At 37.1% G+C, this 15,562-nt stretch overlaps 1 protein-coding gene across 1 annotated transcript; it reads right to left on the bottom strand.

Annotated features, from left to right (window-relative positions):
• Positions 1-422: 422 nt before the first annotated feature.
• Positions 423-15,525, bottom strand: CNOT7 (CCR4-NOT transcription complex subunit 7). Its single transcript, XM_061134555.1, has 7 exons — positions 15,371-15,525; positions 13,684-13,893; positions 11,622-11,815; positions 7,923-8,084; positions 6,261-6,405; positions 3,823-3,933; positions 423-2,038 (listed from the first exon to the last, which is right to left on the bottom strand). Exons 2-7 carry the CDS (start codon positions 13,798-13,800, stop codon positions 1,910-1,912), a joined length of 858 nt encoding a protein of 285 aa, XP_060990538.1. The 5' UTR covers positions 13,801-13,893; positions 15,371-15,525; the 3' UTR covers positions 423-1,909.
• Between the last annotated feature and the right edge of the window lie 37 nt (positions 15,526-15,562).

Below are 15,562 nucleotides of genomic sequence, written 5' to 3'. Positions count from 1 at the left end.
TGATACAAACTATGAAATTCAACAAACTATGTGGCGATTCAAAAGGCAATCTTTGTAATTATTTTTTTAAGGAAGTGAAGATCAAAAGAAAAAGAAACCAATTAGATACCTGCTGTATTGACTTTAAAAGGAAGCCACAGTGAGTTACATCAAATGCATTTACTTTTGTCTTTCAGAATAAATGCATCCCTGGAAAGGGGAGTCAGAAGTCAAATCTAAACATTTGGTAAAGGTATGAATAAAAAAAATAACCAAACACTGTTGTCATGTAGAAGGCTCAGGTTGATTTTTTTCAATTAAGACATTAAAAATCATGGAGTAAATGAAATTACTAAGTTCTGTTCAGCTGCCCAAATTTAAAAACAAAAACCCACAATATCCCCCCAAATATTTCTAAAACAAAATTACCAGTCACCAACATATATAAGAAAACATTTCTGAAGCCTTTATTTACAAAAGCTTTAAAAACAAATAATCCCTCTGTTTCGCAAATGTTTTGTTTAAAAAGGACCACCCAGTTACAGCATTGAAGTATCATGAGTAAAGAATGTACAAGGGAAACAAACTAATGTGGCTAACATTTGGAGATTTGCTAATATTACTGATTGAAGTGCAGATGACACACATCATAACTTGTAGTCCGTCATTTCAGGGCAGTTAATGATTACCAAAATGCCTTCCTACGCATGCTCTGGTCTGGTCACATATTCCACATGGCTAAATATTTCACAGTCTCTTTTGTCAATATATATAAAATAGATTGCAAAGATATACACAAAAAAATAAACAAGCATTACACTCCTCAGGTAGTTTTATTAGCTATACTGTATATAGCTAATAAATATATAATTTTGTATTATGTTGTTTTGCACCAAATTTCTCCATTTATCTATCTTTGTAGCAACTATGAAAGCTCGAATTTTTTGTAATTTAATTTGGTACAAAATATACCTAAAGACTTGGCAATCTTTGGATTTGAATGAAATTGATTTGTGGAATCAACAAATCAAGAGCATCGTAAATATGGCTATAAAATTTTTTAAAATAAGGGTAAACAGAGATGGAATAAAAAGAAGCAGGTAAGGGAAGTGTGCTATCATAAAGTAACTGCAGCTTCAACATCTTGGGTACCAGTTTCCCGGCAGACATTAAATGTCCAATCACAAAGGATTTTTCCTGAAGGGTGTAAAGCTGGTTTGAAAAACACTTGAGTCACAGAGCAGCCTACACACATGCCAATTAGAAACTGACAGACACTAGATGTGCTTGGAAGATTAACTACTACGCACAGAAACAGCAGTTACTAAGCTCCTCAGTAGTTTTTTGTCTTTTCTTTTTTGTAGTCCTGCTGATTCAACCATTTGCACAATACATGTGCTATATTCCATGGGTCAAAAACAAGTAATATGGGAAAAGTTGGCAGATGGTCATTTTTCCAGCTAAGAGCAAGGAAAACCAAAACTGCTGATAAAACAGAGGATTTGAGTCAGAATCACTCTCTAAAGTGCAAAATTGATGGTCCACAATCTCAAATAGCTAAAGCTCCTGCAGAATGGAAGGGAGACATGAAACAGGGAAATAAATTACAGTCAGTGCTAGTTAATTTAGGAACGGGAAAAAAAACAAGCTCAAGTCGGTGAAGTTTATCAAAGTATTCAATACCATGTAGCTTTCCCCACTCACACACTCCTACTAACAAGTGTATTTAAGGCCGGATTGAACCTGAATACTTTTCTGTTTGTTAAGATCTGAGATAGGAATGGTCATACTTAGTGCTGAAAGGCAGAAAAATAAGCTATGAAGAAAAAAAAAGTAATGTCTACTGTTCAAGGGATTCAACCAGAGATAAAACCTATATACAAGCATGTGTGTATCTCAAATAAAATAAAAATAAAAGAACTATTTCATGTCATGACTGCTTGCTGGCTTCCTCTTCATATGCATTCCCTGTGCCATTCTGTACATAGGATGAACCAGAACCAAGGCCATACAAATGACCACAATATTTGGCATCATCAATATGATCTTCAAAGAACATCTAAAAAGGAATTTTGGAAAAAAAAAAAAAAAAAAAGATAATTTTAACCAAAAGGTACGACTGGTAATTTATATTTCAGCAATGTAAGTACTAACTGTTCCCTAACTATAATGACAGCTCTTATCTATGGTGCTCCTCTGAAGCCACACATTTAAATTAAACATATAAGACTGATGTTCTTAAGAAGTACAGAGTTCAAAAGAAATCAAAGAAAAAGACTACCAAAAACTATATAAACACAATGCCTTTCCTATTAACACTCGGACCATTTTATGAGAATTTGTAATAATGGGTCGGGAAGATCCTCTGGAGAAGGAAATGGCACCCCACTCCAGTACTCTTGCCTGGAAAATCCCATGGATGGAGGAGAGTGGTAGGCTACAGTCCATGGGGTCGCAGAGAGTCAGACACAACTAAGCAACTATACTTCACTTATGGAAAAATGGCAGGCATTTTTAGTCCATTAATTTAATAATACTTAATGATGAGAATGAATAAAAATAGCCAATAATGGGTTGGGGAAGGGGCTAAGGTTTGTAAGTAGCCTTAAGTCTATGTGAAAAGCCAAGACTTTTGGCTAAAAACAAACCCCAAACATGTCTGGACAGCAAAACCTGAACATTCACATTAGGTTATTGTCCTTAATAAAGCCAAGAAAAATAAAGATAACAAATTAATAGCAGAGAATCCACCATTAACCAAACCATCAAGGCATATTTTTAAATGCAAAGCTGAGAACACAAAAGGTTGTCTCTTAATTCTCTAATGGAGCACTAGGAAGACGTACAAAACAAAATATTTACTTGTCAGGAATACAGTCCAAATCACTTCTGAATCAATACGACTTGGCAAAATAGCTATATGCTTCCTATTACACATATTATTAATACATTTCTACAAAAAGTTCTAAATTCCCAGAAGTATCCTCAGTCATTTCTTTAATGTCTAAGAGGATATTCTCTAAAGAATTCTACAGTATTTTGCAAAAAGGAAAACATTTTTGTAAGCAAAACTGTCCACTGCTTTCTTTTCGCACAACTGGTTTTCTATTCTCTCCATTTATCATATCAAGTATACCTATGCCCATCACTTAACCTAAGAGTAGACTTGGACTCATTAAATTTCATTTTTCTGTAACTGACTTCTTTATACTTGAAGAACTTATCTCTGCCTTTTGCCTCTTAAGGAATGTCTGCCCAACATGATTTTTGACTTAACTACTATTTCAGATTTATTTAACCTCTTTAGAATGCAAAACCTCTTTGTGAGAATATACTAAACAGCATGAGTCCTACTCTGTAAATCCTCAAAGTACTGAAGTACGGCAAGAATTTAATACCTAAGAAAAGGCAATGCCAGGGAAAACTTAATTATATGGATTCCTTGACTTGACAGAAGCAACACTTATGTGATTAACAGGAAGTACTCTGGAGTTCCCCTATTAATGTGTATGACCTTGGATAGAAGATACTGGCCTCTAGCCTCGGCTTCCTCATCTAAGAAATAATATGGTTGGACCTACATGATTTCTAAGATAGTTTAAGTTTTGTATTCTACTAAGAATTTATTTTCTTCTTTTCCTTCTGAACTGCATTTCAAGATGACTCATTTTTGATTACTTTCATTCAAGTGTGGTGGATATGACTTATATGGCAACTGTAATTATAGATATAATTAGTGAAGATCACTTAATATGTACTTATAGCCCCCAAAACTTTTGCCATTATATTTTAATGTTCTCAACCTAACAACCAACTGAGAAAAAGGCACTGATGTCTTCATACTTCTCTCATTTTGAAAAAGGCCATTCCTGTGAGCAATGAGTCAGATCCTGCCTGATGCTGTGGTCCTATCCGTTCCAGCTCTAACTGTTCAGCAACTTCCTGTAAACCACCCTAAAAGAAAGAAAAATTGCTTGTCAAAAGAAAAACATTGCAACATCTGGATTCAAAAATACATAACATGCACAATGATCAAAACAGCAATGAGTTTCAATAAAGATGGACCTTATGAAGATCAGCAGAAAATAAGAGAATGTGAATCAGTGATGCATTTGTTGAATTGTGGGAGATGTTTATAATTCAATAGAAAATGAGATCCTAATTGGGAAAATTTATCTTCATCATACACTTTAAGGCATGTGATGGCAAGTAATTTCCCTCAAGACATGGGGGCAGCAGATCATATACAAGGTAACACGGGCTAACGTTTACCGAGTACACTCACAGGCCATCTCTCCATCCATCAATTCTTATAAAATGGGCTGTAGGCAGATACTTTATTATAAATTTTCTTAAGCTTCATCTAGAAAGTTTCATCTAAATATCTCTAAATAGCTTCATCTAAATAATTTGCACAAAACAAAGCTGTTATGACTAATCAATCCTTGACTATAGTTTTTGTTAGTTAAAAAGAAAAAGAGTATGTTGTTATGAGAATATAACCCTTTAGAAGGGCCTGCTAAACACCAACCTATGTAAATGCTGCTAGGATTAGAAAGGAAAGATGAGATTGAAAGAAAGGAAGGGAAAGAATAAAAGAGAGAAGGAAAGAGGGAAAGAGAATAAAGAGGGGGAAATGGGAGAAGAAAAAGCAAAGAAACAAACATCAGAACCAACGACAAAAATGCACACAAAGATATTTCTCTCTCAACTGTTAGGGCCTCTACCAGCAAACTAGCCCTTTTCTACATCACAGCTTGAACCAGTGCTTTGCACAGCAGTTGCTTCAGGGCTAAAAACAGTACAAGGATTAGGTATCATTAGCAGCTGCTCAAGAGAGCAACAGAGTCGTCATTCAGCATGGTTGACTATACGTCAGAAAGTACCTTTGTCATCAACCTAAATTTTAACACAGTTATTCAGGGCATATTCAGAATGTCTAATATGCTCAGAAAATTTTCAACAGCATACACACAATAATAATTTGGTTCTCTGTTCGCCCAAACTGTCACTATTCAGACACATCAAATTTAAAAAGAGTATTTTCACAGCCAGATAAAAATATTTAGGCCTTGGATTCTCAGCATGCAATACTTTCAGCGGATATCCTGTCTAGAGACATGAGGACAGCCTACTGTAAGTTCACCTGAGTCACAGTAGACGTCTATTCAAATTGCACAGAATTCTGCTTTTCTTTGGTGCTACAAACATGAAGCAGTATTTCTTAAAAACTTCCCAGATTGTATGCTATATCCTGTAATGAGGTAAGCAAACTTTGGCCCAAAGACTGTTTCTCTTAGGATTTTCAGTTCATCTGTCAAAAGCAAAGCTTCCTTAGTCAATTCCTAAATTATTTCTTCCTACATAAAAGTAAAACTCTTTTAAGTTTTCACCATCTCCTAAAAGTATGACTCCTTGCACTTCTAAAAAGCAAGGGAAGAGAAAACTTGATCAGCCTTGATATAGATTCCATGAAGCAACAACTTTATGTAAATATTTTTCTAGAGTTACAGCTTAAGCACAAACACACCTGAAAAAATCAAACCACTATATTCTTTCGGAGTCTGTACCCCTATCAGTGAATTCACTCTAAAACTAAGGGCACTTTTCCTGATAAAGACACTTTCTTTTTGAAAGAATTAATGCTCAGAAGTAACAAATCATTACACACATGGTAATAAGCATCAGAATGTAAGCTGCTGTTTAGATAGGATCTACCCAATTACCAGCACTTATTACCAACAAGATGATGTCCATGGGCTGGTAGTGAGAAGGAAAAAGAAAAAAGAAAAAAAATCCCTTTATAGGAACATGACCCTGTGACTAGACCTGAGAATATTACCTCTCACCAAGATAAGCTGAAGGGGAAACTCTTTTTGCTACATGACTGACTAGCTGCACACTGCTGGTCCCGAGACTTCCCCTTACATGGGAAGATTATGTGTTGGGAGAGAGGGAGAACTTTCATTTCTGTGTCAGAGTCTCAGATTCTGTGCTAGTTCATGTTCAACGTGGCAAAAGAATGTTAAGAATATGATCTTTGGTTTGAATCTTGCTAAAGCTTATTCTGCAAATATATAATGAAGCTTTGAATAAGGATTTCTTATAAACTATTTTTTATGCAAAAAAGGAATCAGATGACAATGTATAATCAGATAATGTGCATTTAATATAAAACTTAAAAATAAGGTTTAAATCAACATCCAACCCAGCATCTTTTAAGTCAGTTACCCACTCTGCATAGCATGTTGATTACAAATTAAAACCATTTAAAGACTTACTTTGAGATTTTTGCAGCTCTTCATGAGGTACTTCACATCATAAATGACAGGAAAAAACAATCGAAGGATCTCAAAGAAGTCAAGTTCTTCTTCAGGCAAGTTAGAGTTGGTCAGGATTTTGATTAAGTAGCCAAAGTCATAACCACTATGAAAAGGTTAAAGAATACAGAAGAAGGACCATAAAAACCAAAGAAATGAAAAAGCAATTTTTTTTCAATACTTTTAAGTGAGTCACACCATAAACGGGAGAGGAAAAAAGAAATGAACCAGAAAAAACGCACAGAAGAACAGAGAAAATAAACACATTTACAGTTATAATGAGGAAATGCCATCATTTACAGACAGTGATAAGAACCTGCCATATCATCAATCAGGAATATTAATACACAAATCTCTGCAACTATCCTACAGCTGTAGTCACTAAACTACTCTTTAGCAGATCCTTCAATAGAGAAATTTCTAAAATCAAACTGTCCACAGCAGATGTCTCAAAAAATAAAGACGAAAGGAGACTTGGCAAAAATGTCAAAGATAGCAGAAAAACTGGCAATCAGAAGACAAAAATAATGCATATCTTCCCATCATTTATATAACGCAGTCATACATTTCAAAAACCCAAAGAGTAATTCCCTACCAAAGTATTTTCACTCAAGTAATTTTATAAAGAAATACTCTCTTCCCTCAAAATTTTGTTCCTATCTCAATCCCCCAGAGATACTAGTGGGAATGTTGTACATGAAAGAAGTGAAGCAAGCAAAGGCTGAGAACTACTATCTAGAGACCAAAAAGCCAACTCCCACATACTCAAATAAAGATCCTGTCCCTGTCGTCTGGCCTTTTCACAGCTTTATACCTCCCTGTGTTCCATGCCACAATCACAGCCCTTCTCTTCCCTGTCAATTTTTCCTTAAGACCTCTCGCAGGATGCCTTCCCTCAAGAGCCCCGCTCCCACAGATTTCTCAGACAAGCTGTTTTCTGTAACCACCATTTAAAGCACATGTACTGTTTTCTCCACTTTCAAGGGCAGGTGTCACATCTTGAATTTTTTTTTTCTTTATGACACATAGTTGGGACTTAAATATTTGATGAGAAAGGCTATTTAACATACCTTTTAAAGTGAGAGTACATATAAAATTTCTATTTAGTGTTTAAGAGTTTTACTTACTTCAAAAAGAGGGGGAAAAAAGCTGTAACATTGAAAACCATAAGGAATATCAAGATATAAATAATAAAATCAGAGATTGTAGCCTATTTTGTAACTTAATTCCTAGAATCTTATCAAAGTGCTTAACATATGGTAGATAACAACTATTTTTTTGATGAATAAATGTTTTCATTCTGAGGCTTAGAAATGTTAACTCTATTTATTAAATAAATAAACCTGTGCAATAACACAGATTCCAAATGGCATTGCTGGACTTAAACCAAGGTCTGTTTTTGCAGCCTACACTCTTTCCACTATGCAAGACTGTCTCTCTCAGTCTGAAATGGATCCCACATCACTAAATGAACCTTTAAGGAGACCAACATGAGCCTGTTGAGCTATACTGCAGCCAATTCTCCGCAGAACTTAGCCTGAAATGCTGACACCATGACCCAGGTCAAGTGTGAAGCAGCTGGAAAATGGTAACACAAATACCACGTGCAATGCAATCTTTTACCTATGAAATGATAACCATTTGACCCCTTCACAGAGGACTACTCCTGATGTCATAAGAAGTTCTGCAAAGTACTGGGTCTCAATTCCTTCCTCCTCATGTTTTTTAAACTGGATACCAGATGTTGTGAGCAGCTCTATAGAGTCTTGGGCATACATGTCCTCCCTGGCAGGAGAAAAAGAAAGACAACATTCAAAAGTGCCGTATTTCAAACTGTGTTTCTCCCACTGACATCTACAACTACAGTGCCAGAAATATCAAAGAAAATGGGCCTGAGTCCATTCGTTCCAACATTTCATATATATAGAAGGTAAATACAAAGGTCAACTTAATTTTAGAAAAATGTTCATACAGCAAATTATCATTCGAATCAGTCCAATGGTGAGATTTTAATCTTTACTATCCATCTCATTAGCCTTTCACAAATTAAGTAAATTTAACTGGATTCAAAAAAAAAAAAAAAAAAAGGGTCTTCTACTCACCACAGCTCCCACCACAGAGTAACAGACATGGTCTTATCCGGGCTTTCAGCCTCAGCAGCCGTTTTAATGCTGCCAAGCAGAGCTGCAGCCACAGGGGTGAAGCCTGTGTCTGTCTCCCAGGCTCTCAGCAGAGAGAAGGGAAAGAGACCGACGGGAAAACTCCTGCTGTGCCTGCATTAAACCATACTGCATCTTAAAGGAGGAGGAGTTGCTTCCTCTCACTACCATGCGCCTCTCAAAGTTCCGATCAGCAGTGAGCTGTTTAAAATTAAAGACTCTGCTGGAGCAGCATTAATTTCTTCTTCTAACAGCTTACTCCTAGATTACCTCTCAAAAATCAAGCCAGGAAATCTAAATATAAACCAATCTTTCAAGATTTTACTTAAGCCAGAATGAAAACCATCTTTAATATCTAAGCACAAGCACACAGGTATCCAAAATACTATACTAAATCAAAAAAGTGATCAAAATGAAGGTATGTTTCTGAGAATGAAAAGTATTTCATGCAGTGCCCACTGGATGTTTCTATTTACTTTGAAAATTGTGAGAATACCGATTTCTACCACTTAGCAAAAGAAGGTTCTATAAAAGCTTTAATGAAACTAAGCCAAAAGGAATATTGCTTTTGAAAAGTAACAAAACTAGCAAATGAAATATTTAAAGACAGGAACTGCAACAATTAATCGTAAGTCAAAATTCCCTGGAAAATTATGCCAGAAAACTCTTTCAAAAGGATATCTGAATAAACCCAATACAAGTTTTTTCAATTACACAACAGATATTACTGTCCTTCTTACACTAAAACATGTACCTTAAACAAGTAGAATCTCACTCATCATGCCCAGATGCTAAAAGACATGCTCTAGCAACTATAACCAATCAAAGGCATAAGAGACTCCTTCTCCAGGCTCACATTATTCTGGGCCATATGCTCACTTTACTTCTATGATCTCTCTCTTAATCACAATTTATGCTTGAAGAGGGCAATGATTTTTGTCTATTTTGTTCAATGTTATATTACCAGGGAGTACTGCACTATTTAAATCAGTATTTCCCAAAACTTGCCCAGTGATAATAATCACTCAGAGAACTTGTCAACAATATGGATTCACAAGTGTCACACCTGGACATACTGGATCACCATCTCCAAGAGAGAGACCTGGATGAGTAACTCTGGTGTTTCATGATCAAATATGATATTCTACTTTAATTTTCATGTACGTATCAAGTCCAAATTCACTTTAGAGCAAATTCCCAAACACTGATCAGTACCTAACAGTTCTAATTCTTGCATTTCAGCAATAGAAAGCAGACAGAAGAGCTATAATGATCATGACCAACTTTCCTCAACATTATGTCCCTGGGACCTAGAACAGCTGCTGACATATTCATTCTAGGAACTCAATAAAAAAGTCAATTTTCATCTTTCTTCAAAATATTCAAGATTCATAGTGCTCTTTCTCCACATTAGGTAGAGCTGGTTTTATTTTCCAACTGACCCTTTCTATTTAAATAATATTTTTCACTACATCCTTAAAGATCTCTCAAGATATTAACATTAGGGTGAAATGCAGAAAAACTACAGCATGAGTTTTGCTGTATGAGAAAAAAAAGTCTTTCAGAAAATGCAGTAACAAAGCAGTTGTTATAAGAACAAAGATGTATCTAGAAAGGAAAAATGTCTATTTTACCAAAACTGAGACCCTGATAGGTCACCTCCTACTCACATACTGAGATCATAGCACTACCTTAGTACAGAACAACGTTCTGATGGTCAGCTTGGGAGAAAAGTAACACAGAGCAAATGAAATGGTAGAGAACCGATTTAAAAAAGGGTTACCTTTTGGGGAAAAGATAAAAGGGAATTTTCAGAATTAAAGGACTTATATAAAATATTATCAGTTTGAATAGAGCTAAGTAACTTTCACCCTTGACAAAGTTCTGGAGAGTATATTATTAAATCCAACAGAGTGAAAACAGAGTCAGGCTAAACAACGCATTAGAAGCCACACCATCACACCACTGACAGCACTGCCCTCTCAGCTCACCAGCCCTGCTTTTCTTTACATCTCACATGTGCTAGTGTCTCACTGCAAAGAACAGAGGTCCCTAAATGGCACCACCATCACTTGGGGCCTCTCTCGTGGCTCAGATGGTAAAGAGTTCGCTTGCCATGTAGGAAGCCTGGGTTTGATCCCTGGATCAGGAAGACACCCCTGGAGAAGTGAATGGCTACCCACTCCAGTATTCTTGCCTAGAGACTCTCACGGACAGAGGAGCCTGGTGGGCTACAGTCCATGGGGTCACAATGAGTTGAACAAGACTGAAGGGACTGACCACCACCACCACTACACCATTAATGGTCCTACAGCTTCATTTACTATTTTGCAAATTGGATGTTAAGATTATATGAAACAAGCAGAGACTGTCAAACAGAAGGATACTGCGGTATACTAACATACTCAAAATGTATTCCGCATTTCCCCATCTTACAGTCAGTTTGTAAACCATCTGCCCTCACCCAAAAACAATGGAAACTTCCCTAAGCTATCAAGACTACTCTTACCCATGATACAGAAGTACTGTAAGTAAAGAAACTGGGTTGGTTGTGACCCAGGACTTGAGTTAAAATTCAGATTCCAAATTGTTTCCTGAAAGAAACACCAGGCTCAAGGATACTAATACTTCTCCCATATGTAACCTGTAAAAGGTTCTGTGGGTGGGCTGACCCAATAACTGATTTGAAAGGAAAATGCACCCAAGTTTCTAGGAATGATCTTATTATCACCTCTGATGAGCCTCCTATTTACACAATGGACTATGACCATTATAAGAATCTCTTCATGAGAAGGTTAACTTTTACAACAAAGACATATATATTTCAAATTGCACACAAAGTTTGAAAGCAAAATTAATGTTGTAAAGTTATCTTTTTTCTATTAAGAAATATTTTGAAAACCCAGTTTTCCAAATTTCAAAATAGTGGCAGTTATGCTTTTCAAATAACAGCTCTAAAACTCAAAGTATGTGAATTTAAGTCTTCTTTATCCTGATTTTTTTGTCCCATAATAAAAAGAAGAAACATAAACTTTTGAAATTTTAAGTTTTAAATATTTCCAGGGTAGCAATACCAAATTTCATTTGTTGCACCTGATAGAAATTAATTTCTAAAATTAAACTAAAAAAAAACAAGTTTGGGTTAAATTTATTTCCTACTTACGTCAAATTAAATTTAAAGTTAAACTGCCAAGTTGAAGTTCCTGGTGGGTATTCTCCTTGTTCATTCATAAATGTCAGTCCTAGCTGAATTATCTTTAACAAGTCTACATTACACCGCAACAGTTGGTACTGATAGTCAGCATTGCTCCTGAATTCTCCAATGGGTCTTGCAACCACGCCTGGAAACTCAGTGTCCTGTAAAATAGTTTTAAGGGTCATTACTTACTAAATGGTCAAAACCACAATCCAAAATTTCCTAGAATAATTAATTTTGAGTACACATTGAAGAATCCTGTTATGGGTGATCTTCTACACAATTCATGTTCAATTACAATGTACCTTTTAATTAGGAAGAGTATTACTTTTTAAAACGATAAAACCACAAACTTAATGACTTCATCTTACTTTAAATATCATATCAGTAAAAAATTACCATGTATAATGTACACATAATAAATGCAACTAAGTACTCTATTCCCGAGGAAGAAGGAAGAAAAAAATTACAAATTCAGGTTTCTCAATAAGTATATGAAACTATGCTCTCAGTCTTGTAATATTAAAACCAATGAGGATGGTTAAAAAGACTTAAAAATGTACCATAGTTTTTAATTTCTTTTCTGAAGTATCTAGATAAATACCAAAACCCTCCTACTTTCTTGGCCTAAAACAGTACTCTCTATACTCCAGAGAAAGCACACCCTGAAAGACTGCATGCCACCACTCATTCCTGTAGAATGCTATCACATGTCTAAAGTTGTCACTGCTTTCACTTGAGAAATAAATGATCACTATGAATTTCTACTGGAAAAAATAACTTCATTCTAATTATGGATAAGAAAATACATCTATTAAATAGGACATTTAATGTCCTATCTGTGTACATGTCCTATCTGTGTATCTGTGTACATTCAAATATTCATATTTTAACCAACCAACCTGCCCCTCCCAAAAGAGGCATATTTATTTATTTGTATTAAGTATGCTAAGAAAATAAATATATCACTTTAGTAGTAAAATTCAAATTAAGAAACTAAGAACAAAACCTAAATTTCCATTATAAAGAAGGAGCGAAATGGAAACTTTTCTAAATTCAGTCAAACTCAACAACCACCTTATTGGATGTTATGTATTATGCTAAGTGTTGGGGGGAGAAAGGATGATTAAGATACTAAGCTCCTTCTCCTCAAAGCTAATAATCTAGAATACAGTAGAGAAGTCAAAACAGACAGTGCTCAAGAAGCAAAAAAATTAATTAATTGAGTAGACAGGCGAGGCAGAGTGAACAGTATATGCAAAAGTAGAAATGATTAACAACACAGTGTGTTCACGGAACTCCACTGGTAATTAAAAAACAAACAAAAAACTACAGATCAACAATGCTTCACTGGGAGATCTGAATTTTTTTGTTTGAGAAAGACATCAAGGAGCTTCAGATGGTATTAGTATCAGGCCTTAGTGTTGCTAGGAGCAGACCTGGCATTCACAGCTAGGTCCTAATGTGTCCTCTGCTGAATATAAACAATTTCACACCATAACATCACACAAGGCCAGCCTGTAACCATAACTGAACATACGCAGAAACACACACGTTGTCCAAACCATAAAAATGATCAAACCTCCTTCTATCTTAAATAATGAGTGACTGTTGCTTCCTTATGGCTTTAGCCTCACTCTAGTCTTCTCTCATGCTAGTTGAGACTCATTAAGATATCCTATCGTGGAGTTACCCGAGCTTCCCAACAATTCAGAGCAACACTCCACTTCTTCACTCCCTTCCTAAAACCACTGCCACAGACCCCAATTCCTAGAAGGCCTTTCTAATACTCGCAGATGCAAATAACCCCATGGTTCTAAGAATGCATTTTCCCCTCAATGCAATGAGTAAGAAACCCAACTTGTCACATTACTGGTGCGTTCTTGGTGGTCTTTAGTTGGGAGGTCATTGACAAAATTATTTTCATTAAACACCTAGAAAAAAAAAATCAACCAGAAGGGTTGAATTCAAGATGCTTTAAAATCCTCTTTCATAAAAGGCATTTTAAAGATTTTGCTCATAGGCATACCATAGCAACGTAATTATATTTTCGGATAACCTGACGAATTTTCTTCATCTCTTCATCCAGGTTGCAAGCCCAAACTTCACAAATTCTTTGGCTATGATCTACAGTTGCTGCTGGCATAGTGAGGGCACAAGGAGTCTAGCTGCCAAGCATCAAAATGTTATACTTGATTGAAGATTTGTTTCGTAAATACTTTATCCTTTATTTGTGTACCTGTCAAAATAAGAATCAGTTATACCAAGAATCTGAATCACACAATGATTGAATTCATAGAAATCTAAGAGATATTTATTTGAAGTCCTTGATTTATGAGAAAATCAAAGTTTAGGACGTGACTTTGTCTAAAGTCACACAGCTAATCAGTAGGAGGAAAAGGACAACACAGGTTTCCTGGTTCTAATGTTAGGTAAAAAGTGTTTTCTGCATACACACTAATCATTTTTAAAAACTTCCCATTAATTAAAAATTGCTCTGAATTCAACTCACTCTCTGAATAAAACTTTATAAAGACATCCCTTTTCAGGTAAACATGAAAAGTGACATACTGATACACGTGACAAGATCAGATGTTACTAGGGCAAAGGTAGTATTAGTACTTGCTTTTATTCCTAATTGAACATTCAAAGTCTGATTTAACAACAAAATTTACCAGAATTTATTTAGGTCAGATGCGAGGGGCCAAAAGTAAATAATTTTTTTCTTTTAAAAAGTTCTTTCTGAGCAATAAAATATAGCCACAGAAACTGTTTCAACGTCTGAAAGAAGGGAAGCGATAGAGCCTCTGCATTTCAAACTCTTTCTAATTTCCTAAAAATCCGAGCATTTTCCCTGGTTACCACACACATGTCACGTTTCTGGTCCTTATAAACACAGGTTTCATGGTAACAGTACAGACCAACATGTTGGTTCTTGAGCGGAGAAATTCCAGATCCTCTTTCGCTTTTCACACAAGTTTGAAAAAACCGTAACAGACAAGCGTAAAAGGGAGTTGTGACCTCTCCTTATAACTCTACAGTCACAAATGTAACCTTGAGTGCTCTAAGAACAGAAACCAAAGATCGAAGGGCTACTCCCTTTATAGCCCTCTTTACTCGACTACACACACACAGACACACACACACACACACACACACACACAATTTGCAAAGGCCCTGTCGTTGAACATTGCTTTCCTCCACCTCGCTCTCTACTACACTTCCAGAAGACCTGAAGAGGCACCAGAGGCCTTCTCGTTACTGGAGGTAGCCAACTCCGAACAGCGGGTTCCCAACGAAACGCGAGGACAGTACAGACACATTCAAGTCACAGATAACTCTCTTCCCTGGCAGAGAGCCAGCGCGGAGGCTGCTGATAACCACTGACTGGAGCCCGATTGACTCCCAAGCCCCGCCGCGAGAAGGACTGCAAAGAGCTTGACGGTCTAGGCCACCGCCCTCCACTCCCAATTTCCGTCCCGCACCACTGAAGCCCCAGGTACAAAGCCTTCGCGTCATCACCCCGCGCCACCCCCTCGACAGACCCCCCTAGACCTAATTACCCTCCCCCCCGCCACCCGCCGCAGGCCCGTCCCTGCGCCCGCCGCGCTCCAGCTGGCGCCATCGCGCATCCTCTCAGGTTCATCGTTCCCGCCCCCTTCCTACTTCCCCAACCCGCCCTTCCCCCCCAAGTCTGATGTAGACGCGAGATCTACTTGTGTCGCTGAGCTCGCGCTCCTCCTCCTCCTCTTCGCCATAGAGACAGCACCCAGCGGCGGCGGCGGCGGTGGCGGTAGCGGCGGGTGCGGCGGCGGGTGCCCCATAGACACCGCTCGCCCGGCAAGGGGTAAAGGGGAGCCGGAGCTTCGCCGCACCGCGCTGCGCTGTCGCTTCTTGCGCGTCCGGGC

The sequence above is a fragment of the Dama dama genome, chromosome 32, assembly GCF_033118175.1.
Source record: "Dama dama isolate Ldn47 chromosome 32, ASM3311817v1, whole genome shotgun sequence".
In the NCBI taxonomy this organism is placed as follows: Eukaryota; Metazoa; Chordata; class Mammalia; order Artiodactyla; family Cervidae; genus Dama; species Dama dama.
The sequence above is the reverse complement of the archived record's forward strand: the minus strand, read 5'-3'. Positions and strand labels throughout refer to the sequence as shown.